Below are 17,090 nucleotides of genomic sequence, written 5' to 3'. Positions count from 1 at the left end.
AAGACGATGCAAAACAAATTTGACTGAATTCAAACTGGTAAAAGCGGATTCATTTGAATTTTTCTTCGATAATTCTCGGATTATCCTTGATTGGTGGATAATCCGTGAATTAACAACGAAATCGCAGCAGATATCTTCCATATTCTCGCATACCACAAGTGGCGCATGTGACAGGGCCATTAACTTGTGCAGAGCGGATCAACAAATTATCTGGTCCGACTCATATCTTGTTTTTCAATACTCTGGTTCAACTCCGATCAGCCTCAGAAGCCGGATTCTTGAAATGAGCAATATCCTATCAGAAAACTTACAATTACAATCATCTGCGATTGCCTATTTCTGTTCGACTACATAAACAGTGCATTATGCGATGCGGGTAAATATTATAATTAAAAAAATAAACATGGCATTTGCAAATCACAGGTTGTTATTGAAAATTGAAACAAAACAACATGGCAATAAATTTCAAGTTCACAGGTTGGTATTGAATGTTGATAGAAGTATCTGAAGTAATTATACCAACTTCGAGTCAACAATCGGTTTATTTCCAAGAACAATTCAATGTTACTATTGACTTCAGTGTGAAATACGACATGGCTACCCTTTTATTTGTAACGGCATGACCACATGTACTTTACTCACTGGCAGCATTAGATGCAGCTATCGAAGGAAAAGTCATTCTCTACCGGTGTAAGGTATGAAATAAATAATTTTGGACTGACTGAAATTACCTGATTTTCAGATCTTCGTTTTTATGGGGAAATGTATTTTCCATATCTTGAGATCTTACTTCTTTATGCAATATCATCCGAAAGTCGGCAGACCCTAGTTGTTTCCCTTTCAGTAAGTGATATCATTCTAAATCTCTGAGGTGCATCAAATACGCAATCATTTCATATTCGTCGATAGCATATTTCAAATAGCTGGTATTTCTTTTTTTTCTCTTTTTTTTACTGCAGCACTCCTCTTCGAAAACCTGGCTGTTTCAACTTGATTTCAAGTAATTGGACTTTGACATTAATTTGCAACGTAGCTGAACTTTTTGCTTCTCACAATGTATGACATGGAATAATTACCATGGTGATATCTTTCTTGATACAATGTGTCTTTAATATGGGTTCATAAATGTGATGTGTCACTGAGCTTCTATAGTTTGAATATACCACCACACTGCTGGCACAGTGACACAATACAAATACAAATTAGTTACCTTCACAGGAGCTTATGAGCTATGTAAAATTGCTCCATATTTCACATTGATTGTCCATTATATCCTCGACTTTCGGGTCCTCTTCTGCATAAAGATCTTTATTGGCTTTCTTCGATAACACAAGCCACTTCCCCGCACAACAGGAATGGAATTGTGAAATTAAAATGACTGTTGTTATGACTGTGCGTAATTTCGGTGCGGTACGGTGGTTCCGTGAATTCATAAATATGGCTCGTTTACTTTCGCACTGGCTTGGCAGTCCGTTATATCTGATGAATGTCCTGGCCATGAAGTTGAAAGTTCATAACCGAACTATAGTGTAGATCTTGGTTCAATGACTTTTTCATAATTGGTAATTAATGAGATATTTGAAGAGCTTCTTGGAGGTACAGAACTTCAGTATACAATTGACTAATATATTCATATCGAAATGAACCCGAAGATTTGCGGCTGACACTCTTAAGGGGTAATCGTCGGCAACTAGTAGAGAATAAGAAAGAACATTGTATATCAACAATTGTATTACAAATTCTATAATGAGATATTGTAAACATTGCAGGGACTTGAACTTAATTTACCTTTCTTTACTGGTATATCTTCATTTGGCCAAACACCTCTCATTTAGCATGCTAGCCAATAATGATTCTATTCAACAGTTGGACTGGTGAATTACTCCTTTCGGATTGAGAACATTGCAGTTGAGGTGGTCTATCAGTGCCACTTCGCTATAACCCACTTAATTCGGGCGTATCTGAAAGATGTATAGGTACATTGCACTTGTTTGCGAAACTAGGCATGGGGTATGGTAATATATTTGTCAATATTGTTAACCTAAATGATCTAAAATTAAACCCAATTTAGCAAGAATCTTCTGTATGTACTGGTTTAGACACGTCTGTTTCATTAAGATATCATCTTTTGAAGTGTTTGTTCGCCTAAACATATCTGAGAAACCGTCGGGTAGGTCGTCTGTAATGAGCTTGCATCAATATTTGTATTCATTAAGTTTGTGAAAAAACATATTGTAACAAATATTTGATCCTAGGGATTTGGAAGTCACAATATTTGTTACGAAGGGCGTCATAATACATGGATAGCTACTGATATTAAATGTAAAATACTGGTAACACATCTGTGCAACATTGCATAAAGCAATGTTGCCTCCCGATTTTCGTTACATATCACTGCCTTGTACAATATTTCAATTTTACTCACGAAGACGTTAGAATTTGCACGCACCAACCACCGCTAGTCAGTGCCACTATATGTTTTTGATTTCGTATTTTTTGTTAGGTTGTAGGGATATAATATTTCTTGGGTTACATTGTTGTCCAGGTATAGTCGGTAATAATCCCCAGCCCTTTATTTCTCTCTCTCTCTTTCTGTGTAACGTTTGGAATAATGTCATGTTAGAACTGCCTTCGTAAGCGACATATTCGACCACTTCCCGGGTCTTATTTTCCGAGCATCCTCCAGTCATCGAAATCGCAGCTTTTCTATTTTATTTTTTACTCATCTTTTTACCTCTCGATGAAATTGATCGAAGTGTTCCAAGCATATAAAAGATACCGCAGTTCTCTCACTCCTCATACAGATTGTGCGATCATCCTCGCTAGTCATATCGGATAGGCTACAATACAGTATAGTAGCATACCATAGTGATATGTCACCACTTCCATCACTTGGTATAATATTACTTGTAGTCTGTGTACATCACACACACGCGTGGTCACCGAAATACCCGCAACGAGAAAAACGGAAAGAGCGCGAGAATGACTTCGTGATAGATTCAACGGAATTGCAATGCAGTAAACTTCGCCGAGAACTTCACGAGTTAAAACAATCACCCTGTAATGATGTTGTTGGATGGATAGTAAGTAGCGTATAATGTTCAATACTACAAATTAGTGCTTGATGATAACTGTATCTTTAGCCGTTTCAACGACGAATGGATGGATCTGTGAATTTTTACAGAAGCTGGAATGAATATTTGGCTGGGTTCGGTGATCCATCGGGAGAATTCTGGATCGGTAAAATTTTCTCTAAATATGACACGGCGTTCGTATAAGACAGGGGTCGAGAAACTTCAGCATAGAGAATAAGCCGTTTTCACCTATTTCAATCACATCCAAGCGGGATCCGAACTCTCTGTTTCATCACTAACTGACGATAACCAAATAGTTTAATTATACTAATTCCTAAGTTAATACGGCATCACATACTAGAACAGTGATCGTCAACATCCAGTAGCATATTTATTGTCTGTGAGAACTGTGGCGACTCTGGCATAATAACCAAACAACTTTCAAACTTCCACGACTACAGATCAGCACTCACAGCGTGGCTGACTTTGTCGACGCTAAGGCAGATGGTATTATACGGTATCACGAGTAAATCGAAAACGGAAGATATGGAACTCTTAACATACTATGATCACGCGGCTGCGTTCTGCTGTGTCGGATATGTAGGCTATTAATATCTCATCGGCGGTTGCCAGCGCTGACGCGATTTGATTTCTTGTGATACAAAAAAATTATCCCGAGCAGCGCGATGGAAAATATTCAAGTTCAACAAACTTTTATCGATAATTCTATTTATACTGCAATAATGTCAAAATCATGTACGGGATTTGGGGGATGGATTTTGGCTTACGATAATCGCTGATACTGGTATATTCACTGGTATGTTCAAGGGATTTCGACATTAGCAACTAACTTCGATCATCCATCTTCACCACATGTCATTCATATAACTCAGCATATTCAAAGCACATCCATGGATAAATCACTTCGCAAAAGCGCAGTATAATAGGTAATTAGACCCTATAATCAGGATTCAAATTAATTTTTTTTGTGAAATAGAAGAGATCTGTTATTAAGTTTTTTTTTATGGAAGGTGAATTATTTTTACAAATGGTCGGAAAAGGCACTGTTTCAATTACACCATGTAACAAAAAATTGGTTGAGCCGATTTTTTGATATTTACTAAACCGTATTCCTGGCTTTATTCGCCTCAAAGGTTGTTCAAAAATATCATTTTCCGCTTTTTAGGCTGCCTGCACCATGTTTTTCAATGTCCGTTGTTGGAATTCCTATCAACTGTGACGTCACTTTGATTCGGCATTTAATGCATAATAGTTGGATGTTAGTAACAATCATCTTCTGGGTCTCAGGTGGTCAGTATTAACAACATCAAGCAATCTCAAATTCATTTTCGTTTTGTACTGAGTGTGGATCTAGGGAGTATAATGTCATTATTTATGTCAACATCACCAATGTAATCTGTCTTCTGGCTGATTTTGAAATATCTATGGTCTTTCTATCATTTGAAGAAATAAGTAAGGTTTTTATTCTTATTAACTTTACTTTGGTATGTAGATTGGGGACAAAGATAAATACTGGGCATTGCATGTATTCTTCGAAACATGCGGATGAAATATGGATGGGTGGCTAAGGGGAGAAGATGTCTCATTTCACAGACGCAAGTCATTCAAACTAAACCACTTCTGACGACTTTTAAAGTGTTGATTTGTCACATGATGCATGAGTAAGCTATTTTTGTTCATTATAACATTTTCATTAGCGTTTTCTTACCCCCAATAAAGAATTATGTGATTAATGCGGAGCAATTATGAGTAAAATCAAAAATTAGAGAAATTGACATTTCTTCAAAATTTGGGACACTTCAGGAAAAATGTTGGTATTTTTGTAATTAGTTGGAATACTAAAACACAATACATCAAATTTTAGCCCAGTAAAACTTTTGCAAAAATTTGTTACATGGTGTTATTGATCCCGGACCTAACACTAAATTCAAGTTGTAACATTGATCCGTTTTCGTAGGCTTGGATGAGATATCTCGATTGATGAAATTGGGATCATATGAGCTACGAATTGATATGGAAGATTTCGAAGGGAATTGGAGATATGCCTATTACAGGTACGATAATTTTATCTGTGTGACGTAATAGGGATAATGAAATAATGTAACATAAAACATATGATGTTGTGTTTGTTTTAGGTCGTTCTTTATTTAAAAGCTAGTTTCGGAACTGCTCAAATACACACACCATATAAATTGCTTTAAACTACCAGCGATCAGCCATGTTCCAGTGACATTCAGTATATGTTCTTGTTCATAAATAATGTGATTGGGATTAGGCAACATCGGTGTCCGTGGATTTCGTGGTCAGGGGTTTCGCCCGCCTCTGTCACATAACCCATTGTGTTGATTTCGTATGTCCTTTATATTGAACATCATGTCCTCTCTCTCTCTCTCACTCACAATGTTCCCGGCTATAGGCTAACACGAATCAACAGATCTGCATGCGATCCGCGACCCAATTGATTTTAACATGCATGATCTATATCAATGGCATGCAGCCAGGACGCACATCCGGATCGGGGATGTTGTCGAACCGCTAGGCTAGAAGGTAAAATTTGCGCTTTGTGAGTTTCATTGGAATTATACCAAATCCTATTATAGTCGAAACAAATGAAGTCCGCACTATCAACGTTTCAATAGATTCTCCTTATTTTTTAACACCATAAAAAGCGAAAATAATACTCTAATCAAGATATGTATATTATAACAGGAATTTTTACGTGGGAGAATACCGCGACAATTTTCCACTTACGACGTCTGGATACATTGGAGATGCAGGTAAATTAAAAAATATATATCATCATTCAAGAATAATTATTAAATTAGTTCGCGCTAGGTTCGCTTTATAGAGAGGTCAAGTATCATTTAGAGCTAGAAATCTTATGTATATATTACAATAATCCAGGGTGTGTAAGCTTTATGGTAAGCGGGAGAACTTGGTTTAGCGTATGTTCTATTGCTCTTTAGAAAAAGCGTGAGATTGGCAAAGGACACCGCCATTCTGAGATTTAGAGTTCAGCGTGACAGTGCATATTTTCCCCCGTTATATTCGGATTCTACAGAGCAGGAGCGATATTTCTACTACATTGTCTAGCGAATAGAGACACCTAGCAGCTGTGATTTTTTTTTATGCGTAGCCGTCCACAAATTATCGCTATTGACTTGTCACTCCCCTATAGCTCGGCACAGTTTCATTATAGGTTAGTTGTTCCCAGAACTTTTTGACTCATTGCCCTCTACTCAAGATCAACATATCTTTATCGCTGGATGAAACCAGCGGTCGTCAGTAAGATTGTCCTTCAGCTTTTCCGTAGTATTCAAGTATTTTGTGTCGACTGACTTAAGTAGTTTTACTTGTATAATGTATACTACTTCTACTTCAACGCTTTATTTCGCTCTGACTATCAAAATCGCCCAGCATGAGAACCATTGTTCTAGACTTGCATCACGCGGATCACATAGTAGCCTAGACAAACCTCCAGCACTTATAAACACGAATTTTGGAATTGGGCGTGTTCGAAAAAGAACTCACGGCTCTTTGATGTGGGCTATACTCATACAGCAGAGTTCTCAAACTCGGTTGCGCTTCGAGAATTCTACGGGGTACGCGAGTGACTTTATCTTCCGACAAGAAAGCGATACAATGCACATACCAAATTAAGATATACACGTAGGCCTACGTCCGCTACATATTTACAATAAATAATGATGCATTCTTTAGCCTATATCAATTTCGTTGTTGTCAATAATTAATTGGTTGGTTAAGCACAATTCGATAACCACGCATATGGTAGTAAATATTCCGTTCTCGCCATTGTGTGATTGCGACCAAAGCTCACAGCAGAGACTTAGACGTAAAGGTGAATATTTCGTGCAAATAATCTTCGAAATTTTCAAGGTGAATGCTCGTTTAGTGCTGAATTCTTTTTCGTGCTGCAAGCACCATGCTAAGAGTGGTACGACGTTACAATACGTAGAATTTCAATCAAAAATACTATAATGAGACGAAAAGTGATAGCATATGAAAGACGTTCATAGTGTGGATGTAGAAAGGTTGGTTTGCGAACGTGAAGTTCACACCATCCCTAACTGTGGAAAAAAAGTGGAAATGTGGTGCAATCGTCATGTTTGTTGGTTTTATGCAACTGTAAATGTGTTCAAATAGTCCTTTGTATGCTGGAGCTGCCGATTCCTGATATGAAATGATGAAGAAACGGCCACTTGCAGTCTATCAATCTATACATTCGGCTGGATGTATATTTATGGAATTAATGACAGACATAAAATTGTCAGTGACATAGTTTTTCATATCTGCTGTGGATGTTGATGAAAATAATTTAAGGTTGAATAAATCACACCTACCACACATACTATGTTTATGTTGATGTTTGAAATACAGAGGCGGTTTGAGGTACCGTAGTAATGTCCTCGATTACACACATGCATCAGACATGTGCACTGTGCGGTGCATATGGTACTGGATTTCAATATCTCGGGCTGCTAAGGAACTGAATTGGATTTTAGATTTCGTCAATTTGGATGTTAGCTTGGAATTACCAATACATATTGTCATTACGAGAGATGGAGTTGGATCTGACGATTGAATCGAATCTCTAATGCGCAGCGGGTTTTGACTTGATTATGATAAATCCGATAATCTTCGGCGTATATTATGAAATAAGTCAGAGCTGACGTGGGGCCTGTTTACACGCACCAACGTTTGTTGTGGAATGTTAAAATACGCATTTTCGCGTGCACAACAAAATATATATATAATGCGCAATCCTGAGCCCCTCTATTTATAGTCGCCATCACCCTTGTAGAATGCATTATCTTATCAATCATTCACCCTTTCTTTTCTACAACACATATTTTAGTCACGTACAAGTGAAATCACCTTGCCTAACACCAAAAAATATATCTGATTCTAAACTTCATGATCTCTAGTAGCTGTCTTTGTAAACTGTCCATACCGAGTAGGCCTATTTGAATGATTTGACCGAATTATATTCTTCGGATTCATGGCGGCAATACGACTAAAATACTCCATCGATTCTACTGAATGTACCATCAATTTATTCAGGTAACAACTTACAACTCAGCAAAGTACCATTTTCCACGAAAGATCGCGATCACGATTCTTGGGCAGATAGCTGTGCACAAAGGTTCAAAGGGGCATGGTGGTACGTTAGTTGCCATGAATCCAACCTTAATGGTCAGTATTTGCGGGGTGAGCATGAGTCCGGTGCTGACGGAGTAAACTGGTATGCATTTCGTGGGCACAACTATTCTTTGAAATTCACTGAAATGAAGATGAGACTGCGAGCGTAAACCTCGATAGACCAACCTCTACAGACGTACACCTTTTCCCGAATGAGATAGAATTTAGATCCTAGATAATAATGTTCAATGTTTCCTAATTTACATATAGGCATAGATGTTTGAGTTCATAGTACTCTTTCAATGAAGTGAACATATATAGCCCTGTGTTAACAATATTACAATTATGAAACCAATATCGTATAACCTTCATGATGCTCCCTGCTAGTAAAAGAATTAAATCACCCTGACTTGTATGTTGTTGTTGCTGCTGCTGCTGTTGTTGGTGTTGTTGTTGTTGTTGTCGTTGTTGTTGTTGTTGTTGTTGTTGTTGTTGTTGTTGTTGTTGTTGTTGTTGTTGAATGGTCACGAGAAGAACAGAGCAGTGACTTACGGTGAGGTTCATTGATAGTGACACGCTGATTCCTGTATCTTCAGATTCATGAATATATAGATCAGAGTTGGATCAATTGTAATTTGTAATTGTAATTAAATGTAATTAATTACATTTTCAATGTAATGTAATGTAATTGTAATTGAAGCATTTTTATTATGTGTAATTGTAATTGTAATTGTAATTTGACAAAAATTTTGCTCAAATACAATTTCAATTACATTAAATTGCTATTGAGACCTGACAAGCACAACATAAAATAATTGACTTATAATGCATTCTCTTTAAATGTCGACAAGGAATTTGGTGGATCCATTCGCGGAAGCCCTTGACTGCGCCCTTGCGGGCGAAGTTTTTTTATTATTATTTTTACCGCTATGCTGGCCTCGGCTGCCATTGTATACAATTTTTAGATTACTAACCAACGGATGGATTCGCAACACGTGACTCACGATTGAATACGCCGAGAAGCGAACTGCTGAGCCGGCTGAAAGCAGCAGAATTGATATTGCCATAGCTGGCGATCCAAGCGTCGAAATTTGATATGTATGGTCCTAATCGAAAGCTAGTGTCGCACTGATTCCGCAATAAAAGTATATTTCCAGGCAATGGTACCATCCCAAAATAGTCGTGAAAGTCTGGGAATCGGCATTGTTCTGAACAATCGCTGGGCGTAATTGGTAATTGTTGTGGTCATGCTTCGGCAGCGCTCTCACTTTTCAGTAGAGTCGGCCTTAAACGGCTAGTTTGGAGCAGTTACATTGCCCTGACGAGATTTTATTTTGTATTTTCGGAATTAGTACATCAATAGCTTACGATAAAGACCAGATGCATCAAATTTGGACGCATGGATCGCCAGCTCTAGGACTACAAAGTTTGCTGCTTTTAGCCGGCTCTGCAGTACGTTTGTCGGTGCATTCATCCGTGACTCACATCTTGCGCATCTATCCGTTGGTTGGCAATCTACAATACGATTTCAGATCATGATGCTGCATCGTTATTTCGTCTGGCTAACTAACCAGACCACTGGATATTAAATAACGTCTTATCTGACAAAGCACAGTTTTCTTTTCACTCCTCATCCTAATTCCTACGTCCCTCGATAAAAATAATATTATTTCTTTAATTACATGATATATACGCAAATCCAACACGTGCATATATTATAATACTTTTTCAACGACATACTGCACCCTATCCTTAATCCTAACCCATAGGAAATTAGGTAAATAATAACATTTTACATTTCCAATTACGTGAGCCATAATTACTGAGCATACAAAACACGCTTATATTACGTCACAATCATAGGCGCCGACTTTTATTTTTTTACGAGGTGGCGAAGTCTTGTGACGTCATAATTGTTCTGTGTCGATGACGTCATCGTCGCTGTAAAACGCACTTTCCTAAATGCCGCTGGTGTGCGTGCAGAGTACCAATCGCTGATTGATTGATTGATTGATCAGCGTTAATACCGCCTCTGCGCTCATTATCATCAAACCATGCATTTGAGTTATTAAGTGGAATCTTAAAACGTCGTCCGACGATGTATACGATGCATTCCATCAGGCGGAATGCATCGAACAAAATTCAGAATCTACGTCACTGAGAATTTGAAGTTGCATCAATGTTATCAACGCGCAATGTGTCGTGTGAGTAACGAAATACACCACGAACTGGGCTGGCAAGTTCGCAAAAAACACACGTCAACTCTCGAATATGAGGTTTCAAACCGACAACAATGATGATTACAAACGTGAAATCGCGCAGCTAATCAGCAATTGTCTCGTGCGGTTTCTGGCTTCGCATTGAGAAGCTCGCATCGCGGCAATTGTTTGCAGATTAAAACAGGGATTTTGGCGGCATTTGTGCATTTCCCGATTTACGTTAGCTAAGCATTTTTTGAGTACATCCAGGCGCAAAGCCAGTGGGTTTCGGGGGTCGAAAGCCCCTCTTTTGGAAGCGCGAAACCCCCTCTTTGAACGCGAAACCCCGCCCTTTTCAAATGAGCGCTCTGACGCTAATACTCGGTTGCAATTCAGTCGTATTATCAGTGTTACGCGCGGCCAATTAACGAAAGGCGTGTCGACAATAAGCGAGATTCGTCTGTACGCATTGCACTGCTCAATGTAACGCGACACGATCTCCCGCTGAGATAATTGAGAAATTAGGTTATTCATTGCCCCGCGCTCGGCAATTGTTGGTAGCCTGATTTATCGCATCACCTACAAGCCTAATTTCGCTGGCTTGAATAATCGCATCTGCAATAGGCCCTGTGCGCACGATATCATCGTTGGCTTACAAAATCACATCTGCGTTGGCTTGGTGCACACGAGATCATCACTGGCCTACGCAATCGCATCTGCAATAGGCCTAGTACGAAAGATATCGCTAGCCTAACTACCGCGTCTCGGGCCTACCATGCTTTGGCTCCTACTTCCCGACGACGATAGCTTGGATAAAATGCCGTTAAGTGTATGCTGATTAGCGATTGTGGTTAAATAGTGACTTCGCGAAACTGAATGACATCGAATGTCCGCAAACATGTGCGACGCGTGCGTACAATGTATATTGTACATAGGGTTCTTCAAAAATGACTTTTTTTTCTCAAATCGTACTGGCTACTTGATAAAATTGTTCGGATACCTAATTTAAGCCTAAACACAAAATTTGGTTCAATTCCAGCCAGTAACCGCTTTGCTACAGGAGAAGAAAGTTTCTATTTATTATATAAAAATGAATAATAAAAAATTTGAAAATTTTCTGTTCACCCCATGAAAGTGTTAGGCTGTCTATAAAAACGATGCTCACTAAATTTGGTTCTATTCCAACCAGTGGAAGCGGAGTTATTGCCGTCGAAAAATTTGGATTTGAACAAAATAGTATTTACGGTGAGCACAACTATAATAAATAAACAAAGTCACCGTAAATACTATTTTATTCAAATCCAAATTTTTCGACGGCAATAACTCCGCTTCCACTGGTTAGAGTTGAACCAAATTTGGTGAGCATCGTTTCTATAGACAGCCTAACACATTCATGGGGTGAGCAGAAAATTTTCAAATTTTTTATTATTCATTTTTATATAATAAACAGAAACTTTCTTCTCCTGTAGCAAAGCGGTTACTGGCTGGAATTGAACCAAGTTTTGTGTGTAGGCCTAAATTAGGTAACCTAACAATTTTATCAAGTAGCCAGTACGATTTGAGAAAAAAAGTCATTTTTGAAGAGCCCTATTGTACATGTACAATGTACTTGTACATGTACTGTACAATGTGCACGCGTAATTGATTTCCGCTAATACTTGAACATAACCATCAGAAGCTGCGATAAGGCTTGAGTTAGAAAAGAGGAAAGGTCTGAACGACCTGAAATCGGCGTCATTGTAGCACATATTCCAAATAAACTTTTACATTCTGACTTGCACAAATCGTCGCCAAGGCTGCTTAAGACGTAGGACGCAGTGATAAGCGCGCGTATTTAATTGTTCACGACTGATCAGGGTGTCGCTAATTAACAGCACTTCCGGGCTCGTCGACAAGCTTATCATACGAGTACGCGGTATGATCATCAACACGGTAATATCGTGCACACCAGGCAGAAGCCGCCAATGCAGATGCGATTGCGCAAACAAGCGATGATATAGTTTGAACTGGGCCTATTGCAGATGCGATTGTTCAAGCCAGCGGAATCAGGCTTGTTCGAGATGCGATAAATCAGGCTGGCAACGATTGCCACGCGCACGGCAATGACTGACCTAATTTCGCGACCATCTCAGCGGGATATCATCACAGACTCTTCGCGCTGATTGAAAACTTGACTCTCGCAAATTGGCCGCACGGAACACTAATAACACAATTATTGAATTGCAACTGAATATTGGAGTTAAAATGGTCATTTCAAAATGACGGGTTTCGCGTTTCAAACAGGGGGATTCGAACCCCATGACTACGCGCGTATAAATAACGAAGACGTCTCTAAGGAGGACGCATCGATTCGCCTGATTACTAATTACTGGTCACAAACAACTTGGGGGCGTTTGAGCATTTTGTACGAGGTGGCCGCCACCTCGTAAATATGGTGACGAGGTGGCTGCGCCACCTCGTAACCTCGTAAGTCGGCGCCTATTGTCACAATGACATCTCACATAGCATACTATGTACGCACATAAACGCATTTATTACTACACAATCTGAACCAGACTTGAATTGTTGTTAAATACGACGCTACGGTTGTCAAGGAGCACGGTTGAATTTATGATTATTCAATTACATGTTCAACAGCAGCAATTGTAATGTAATTGAAGCATGCAAGGAGTAATTGTAATTGTAATTGTAATTTGATATTTTTTGCATGGAGTAATTGTAATTGTAATTGTAATGTAATTGAAACATTCATGAAAGCAATTGTAACTGTAATTTTAATTGAACTGAAACAATGTAATTGATCCAACTCTGATATAGACCCAAAGCGGAGCTACATCGCTTCTTATCACAGTAGCACTTTTCCCACGCAGGCAACGAAAGACACTACTACATTTCCATTATTTAGAATAGCCAAGAGAGAAAATTACAGTAAGTAAATGTATTTTCTCCGCACTACATGCTGGTCATCGAAACTCCAAGATACGCACTACATCGTGCGAAACCAATTGCACGTTGTTTTACTACGCTGCGATTGTCACATTGTTAACCAGCAATAAACGGTGCAGATAAATCCGTGCCTCACATGGTTAATGGTTATGATTTTTCTGCGTTGTCATTAGGGCTGGGCACAATGATTCGAGTACTCAAATCTGAATCGAGTATTAATAGTAATGATTCGAGTCGAGTAGTAAAAGATGAGATTTTCGAGTACTGAAATTATGCGCTCCTCAGAACTAAAAGTTAATTTACTATCGAGAATCATAGTTTTGTTACCATTTTCCACTGAGGAAGCCTTGAAATCTTGGTTGGCCGTGTCGCAGCCTACGAGACAGTGTACAAAGCTGCAAACGTTACTGGAAAAAACATATTTTCAAAGTCATCATCATCCCACAACATTGTCAACAAGGGCAATGAAATCAGTATGGTCGAAAAAAATACAAAGTATCTTTAATGTGGCGGATAAAATGCATTATATTCTTTGTGGTGGGATAAAAGGTACATTTTTCAACTTTGGCATATTATATTCTGTTGTGACGTCATGATGAGTGATACTCGAATACTTGACTCGACTCGAAGCACTTTACGTGATTCAGAATCGAATCACTCAGGTACTCGGTTTCGCCCAGCCCTAGTTGTCATTTGACGAAACACATCTGAATTACACCGTCATTCGTCATTGGTGATTTTGTGGGCGTTCTAGTACTCTTACATTATTCATATTTAGATGTTTGGCATCAGTGTGGCAATAGCATTCGATTAATATCGAGCAGTTTATTATGAATTCTGCTATCACGGGGGATGCCCGGTGCGTCAGTGTCTCACCCCCGTTCAGGTTATATTTTCGAGCAATCAAAATGAAAATGCGAGTGCAAAATGATCAAAATTTAGTCATTCAAAACACTAGGGTTGTCAACAATCCGGAAAATTTCAGAAATGCTGTGTTGCAATGTATCATTCCATCGAATATCGATAGCAAACTTTAATGACCCTTCAAGACGTTCACAGGAAATTAATAGGAAATTCCTCAACATTTCGGGCAGGGAGTTTGAAAGTAACTGCCGAAGACTGGACAAGGGCTGTTCAAAAATAACTTTTTTCTTCGGATTCCAGCCATTCACTGATTAAATTGTCAGGTTACCTCAAAAAACGCTGCACACCAAATTTGGTTCGATTCTAACAAGTATAGGAATCCGCAGATCCAATTAAAATTTTTAATCTATTATGGAAGATTAAAAAAAAAAATTCCCAATTTTCCTGCCAACCCCACGAAATTGTTGAGCTGTCTTCAAAGACGTTGCAAAACAAATTTGAGTCAATTCCGACCTGTAGAAGGGGAGTTATGTGAGTTTTTCGTTGATAAATCGCGGATTATCAACCAATCAAGGATAATCCGAGAAATTTCAACGAAAAACTCCAATAACTCCGCTTCTACTGGTCGGAATTGACTCAAATTTGTTTTGCAACGTCTTTGAAGACAGCTCAACAATTTCATGGGGTTGGCAGAAAAAGTTGGAATTTTTTTTTTTTAATTTTCCATAATAAATTAAAAATTTTAATTGGATCTGCGGAGGCCTTTACTGGTTGGAATCGAGTGAAATTTGGTGAGCAAGGTTTTCTACTGTAACCTGACGATTTAAGAGGTGACCGGCTTGAATCGGGAAAAAAAAGTTATTTTTGAACAGCCCTATGCCAGATAGCAATTGCAATCTCAAAATCTAGAGCAGGGGTCACCAACCTGGTGCCCGCGACGACTAGATGAGTGGCCCGCGAGCCTGTTCTAAAAATAGATCGAATAGCAGCATTTGCCAAAATTCGTCAGATTATCACCAGTGAGCTTTTAAATATATATATTGAGTTATTTAGCTATTGTTGTTTAAATCACACTATAACATGTGACTTTGAAATGACAATACATATGTATAAACACCTAAAATGATGATATCAAATATCCCCAATTACAATTAGTAATATATCAACATGTAGTAGAATAACAAGATAAAGGAAGACGTAGAATAGGACTACGCCGTACTGCCCATACAGGCAATATAACGGCATGCTATCCACGGTCTTCTTGAAAGGGTTGAGGGGTTCCGTTATGGTAGCTCGACGTCCCGGACAATGCCAAAGTAGTAAACAACATTACTATCCGGTAGCAAATGGAGGTGACGTACTAGCAGATGCAGTATGCTTAATATGTATTGCATATTTTGACACAGCTTGTCTCTCTTACATTCAACGCGATTTATAGTACCATGTTTCTAACTTTCTTTAATCGATGCTGCTGTCAGGTATAATGAAATCTGTCATGTCTGGATGCTGAACAGTTAGAGATTGAAATTGTACCACTGCAAAATCACCTCCACCTAAAAGCCTATAAGGCTGCAGCAAACTTTTGGGTATTGTTGACACGGAAAAGTACAGTGCCGGTGAATGCGCAGAAGCTATGAAGTTTGCAAGCGTGTTTGGTTCAACTTATCGTTGTGAATCAGCCTTTGCGGACACGACATTCATCCAATAACTAACACAGAACACGCTGCACTTCTGGAACACTCACTCAGAGTTGCAGTGTAAGTTACATACCATCATAGTACGGCGCACTAGTTGATATCATGCAATGCCAGGCCTCCCATTGACTGGTTCAGAAACAAATAACACGACGTCTGGTCTAACGTGTGACAAGATTTATTTTAAAATGAGATGTTTTGATTTAAAAGAATCTCTTAGGTCTTACCACTATGCGATACCTGCCCAATGCTATGAATATCAAAGCGGAAATTGTGTCTGACACGGGTAAACGACGGGAGTAAATGGTAGCCCGTCGCTTCAATCAGTACCCAAAAGTAGCCATTGGTTGCAAAAAGGTTGGTGACCCCTGCTGTAAGGTGTAAGCGCTTTGTAATTTGGTGATTTCATAATAAAATGTGTCACCTATTCATTGAATGTTTTCGTCATAAGAGTAGCTACGATGCATTTAGAGCAGGGGGGGGGGCGCCCTCCTTGGCGGCGTGAAAGCATGTGAAGGGAGGGGCGAAGCTGGAGTCGACTAATTTTTTTTCGCGCATTGCGCGATCTACCTCCAATTCACAGCTTTTTCCGTGTATAATTCGAATTTAATATTTGAGAATTCCCTCATCAACAGTGAGGGCAAGTTTTTGTTGCAGTCAAGTCCGTGGAAAGTGTTATGTTCGTGCATTTTACGTTGGTATCGTTTGTCTCTTATTTGTCTAGGATTAGTATTTATCGCCAATCATTATTTCCTCGTGTGTCGTGCTTCGTATTTATACCCTGTGCTCTGTTGTCTACTGGTCTTTCATTTAACTGAACTCTGGATTGTGTCGCCTGTCTTAAAGTTATTCTGCTGTTAATATATACTGATTTCATATTGCAACCTCGTCGTTTCGAGTTATTGTTCAAACAAGATCAAGGACATAACAGAAAGTTGCATTTATTTATCACAAAAGTTGCAGTAAAAAGTTGCCTTTATTTATTTTTCACAAAATTTGCACTAGAAGACCACATTTTGGTCGGGCTAAAAAAAAGGTCAACTTCCCAGTTCCACTCCCGAAAAAAGTTTTCCATCCACATTCTCCGTTGGTTGACTTGAAAAATTAAAAAAAAAAAAAGATTTATTTTCTGG

At 38.8% G+C, this 17,090-nt stretch overlaps 2 protein-coding genes across 2 annotated transcripts in view; one reads left to right on the top strand and one right to left on the bottom strand.

Annotated features, from left to right (window-relative positions):
- LOC145444551 (ficolin-2-like) overlaps positions 1–17,090 on the bottom strand; it is a 207,159-nt gene that overhangs the window by 145,656 nt on the left and 44,413 nt on the right. The gene's annotated exons all lie outside the window — the stretch shown is intronic.
- LOC145444550 (ficolin-1-like) lies at positions 2,806–8,670 on the top strand. The gene is made up of 5 exons (XM_080322546.1): positions 2,806–3,083; positions 3,144–3,240; positions 5,053–5,149; positions 5,805–5,872; positions 8,178–8,670. The coding sequence occupies exons 1-5, from the start codon at positions 2,874–2,876 to the stop codon at positions 8,423–8,425; spliced, it is 720 nt and encodes a 239-aa protein (XP_080178672.1). The 5' UTR covers positions 2,806–2,873; the 3' UTR covers positions 8,426–8,670.

This window comes from Botryllus schlosseri, chromosome 8 (genome assembly GCF_051294905.1).
Source record: "Botryllus schlosseri isolate E-star chromosome 8, Bs_hap1, whole genome shotgun sequence".
NCBI classification, from domain to species: domain Eukaryota; kingdom Metazoa; phylum Chordata; class Ascidiacea; order Stolidobranchia; family Styelidae; genus Botryllus; species Botryllus schlosseri.
Note: the sequence above shows the minus strand (reverse complement) of the source record. Positions and strands in the feature narration are given on the sequence as shown.

Bases quoted from the DNA above. Each gene is read 5' to 3' on its own strand.
- LOC145444550 (XM_080322546.1), top strand. From the start codon at position 2,874: ATGTCACCACTTCCATCACTTGGTATAATATTACTTGTAGTCTGTGTA. The intron at 3,241-5,052 runs GTAAAATTTTCT...CCGTTTTCGTAG, and splicing joins ATCGGGAGAATTCTGGATCG to GCTTGGATGAGATATCTCGA. The intron at 5,873-8,177 runs GTAAATTAAAAA...CAATTTATTCAG, and splicing joins TGGATACATTGGAGATGCAG to GTAACAACTTACAACTCAGC.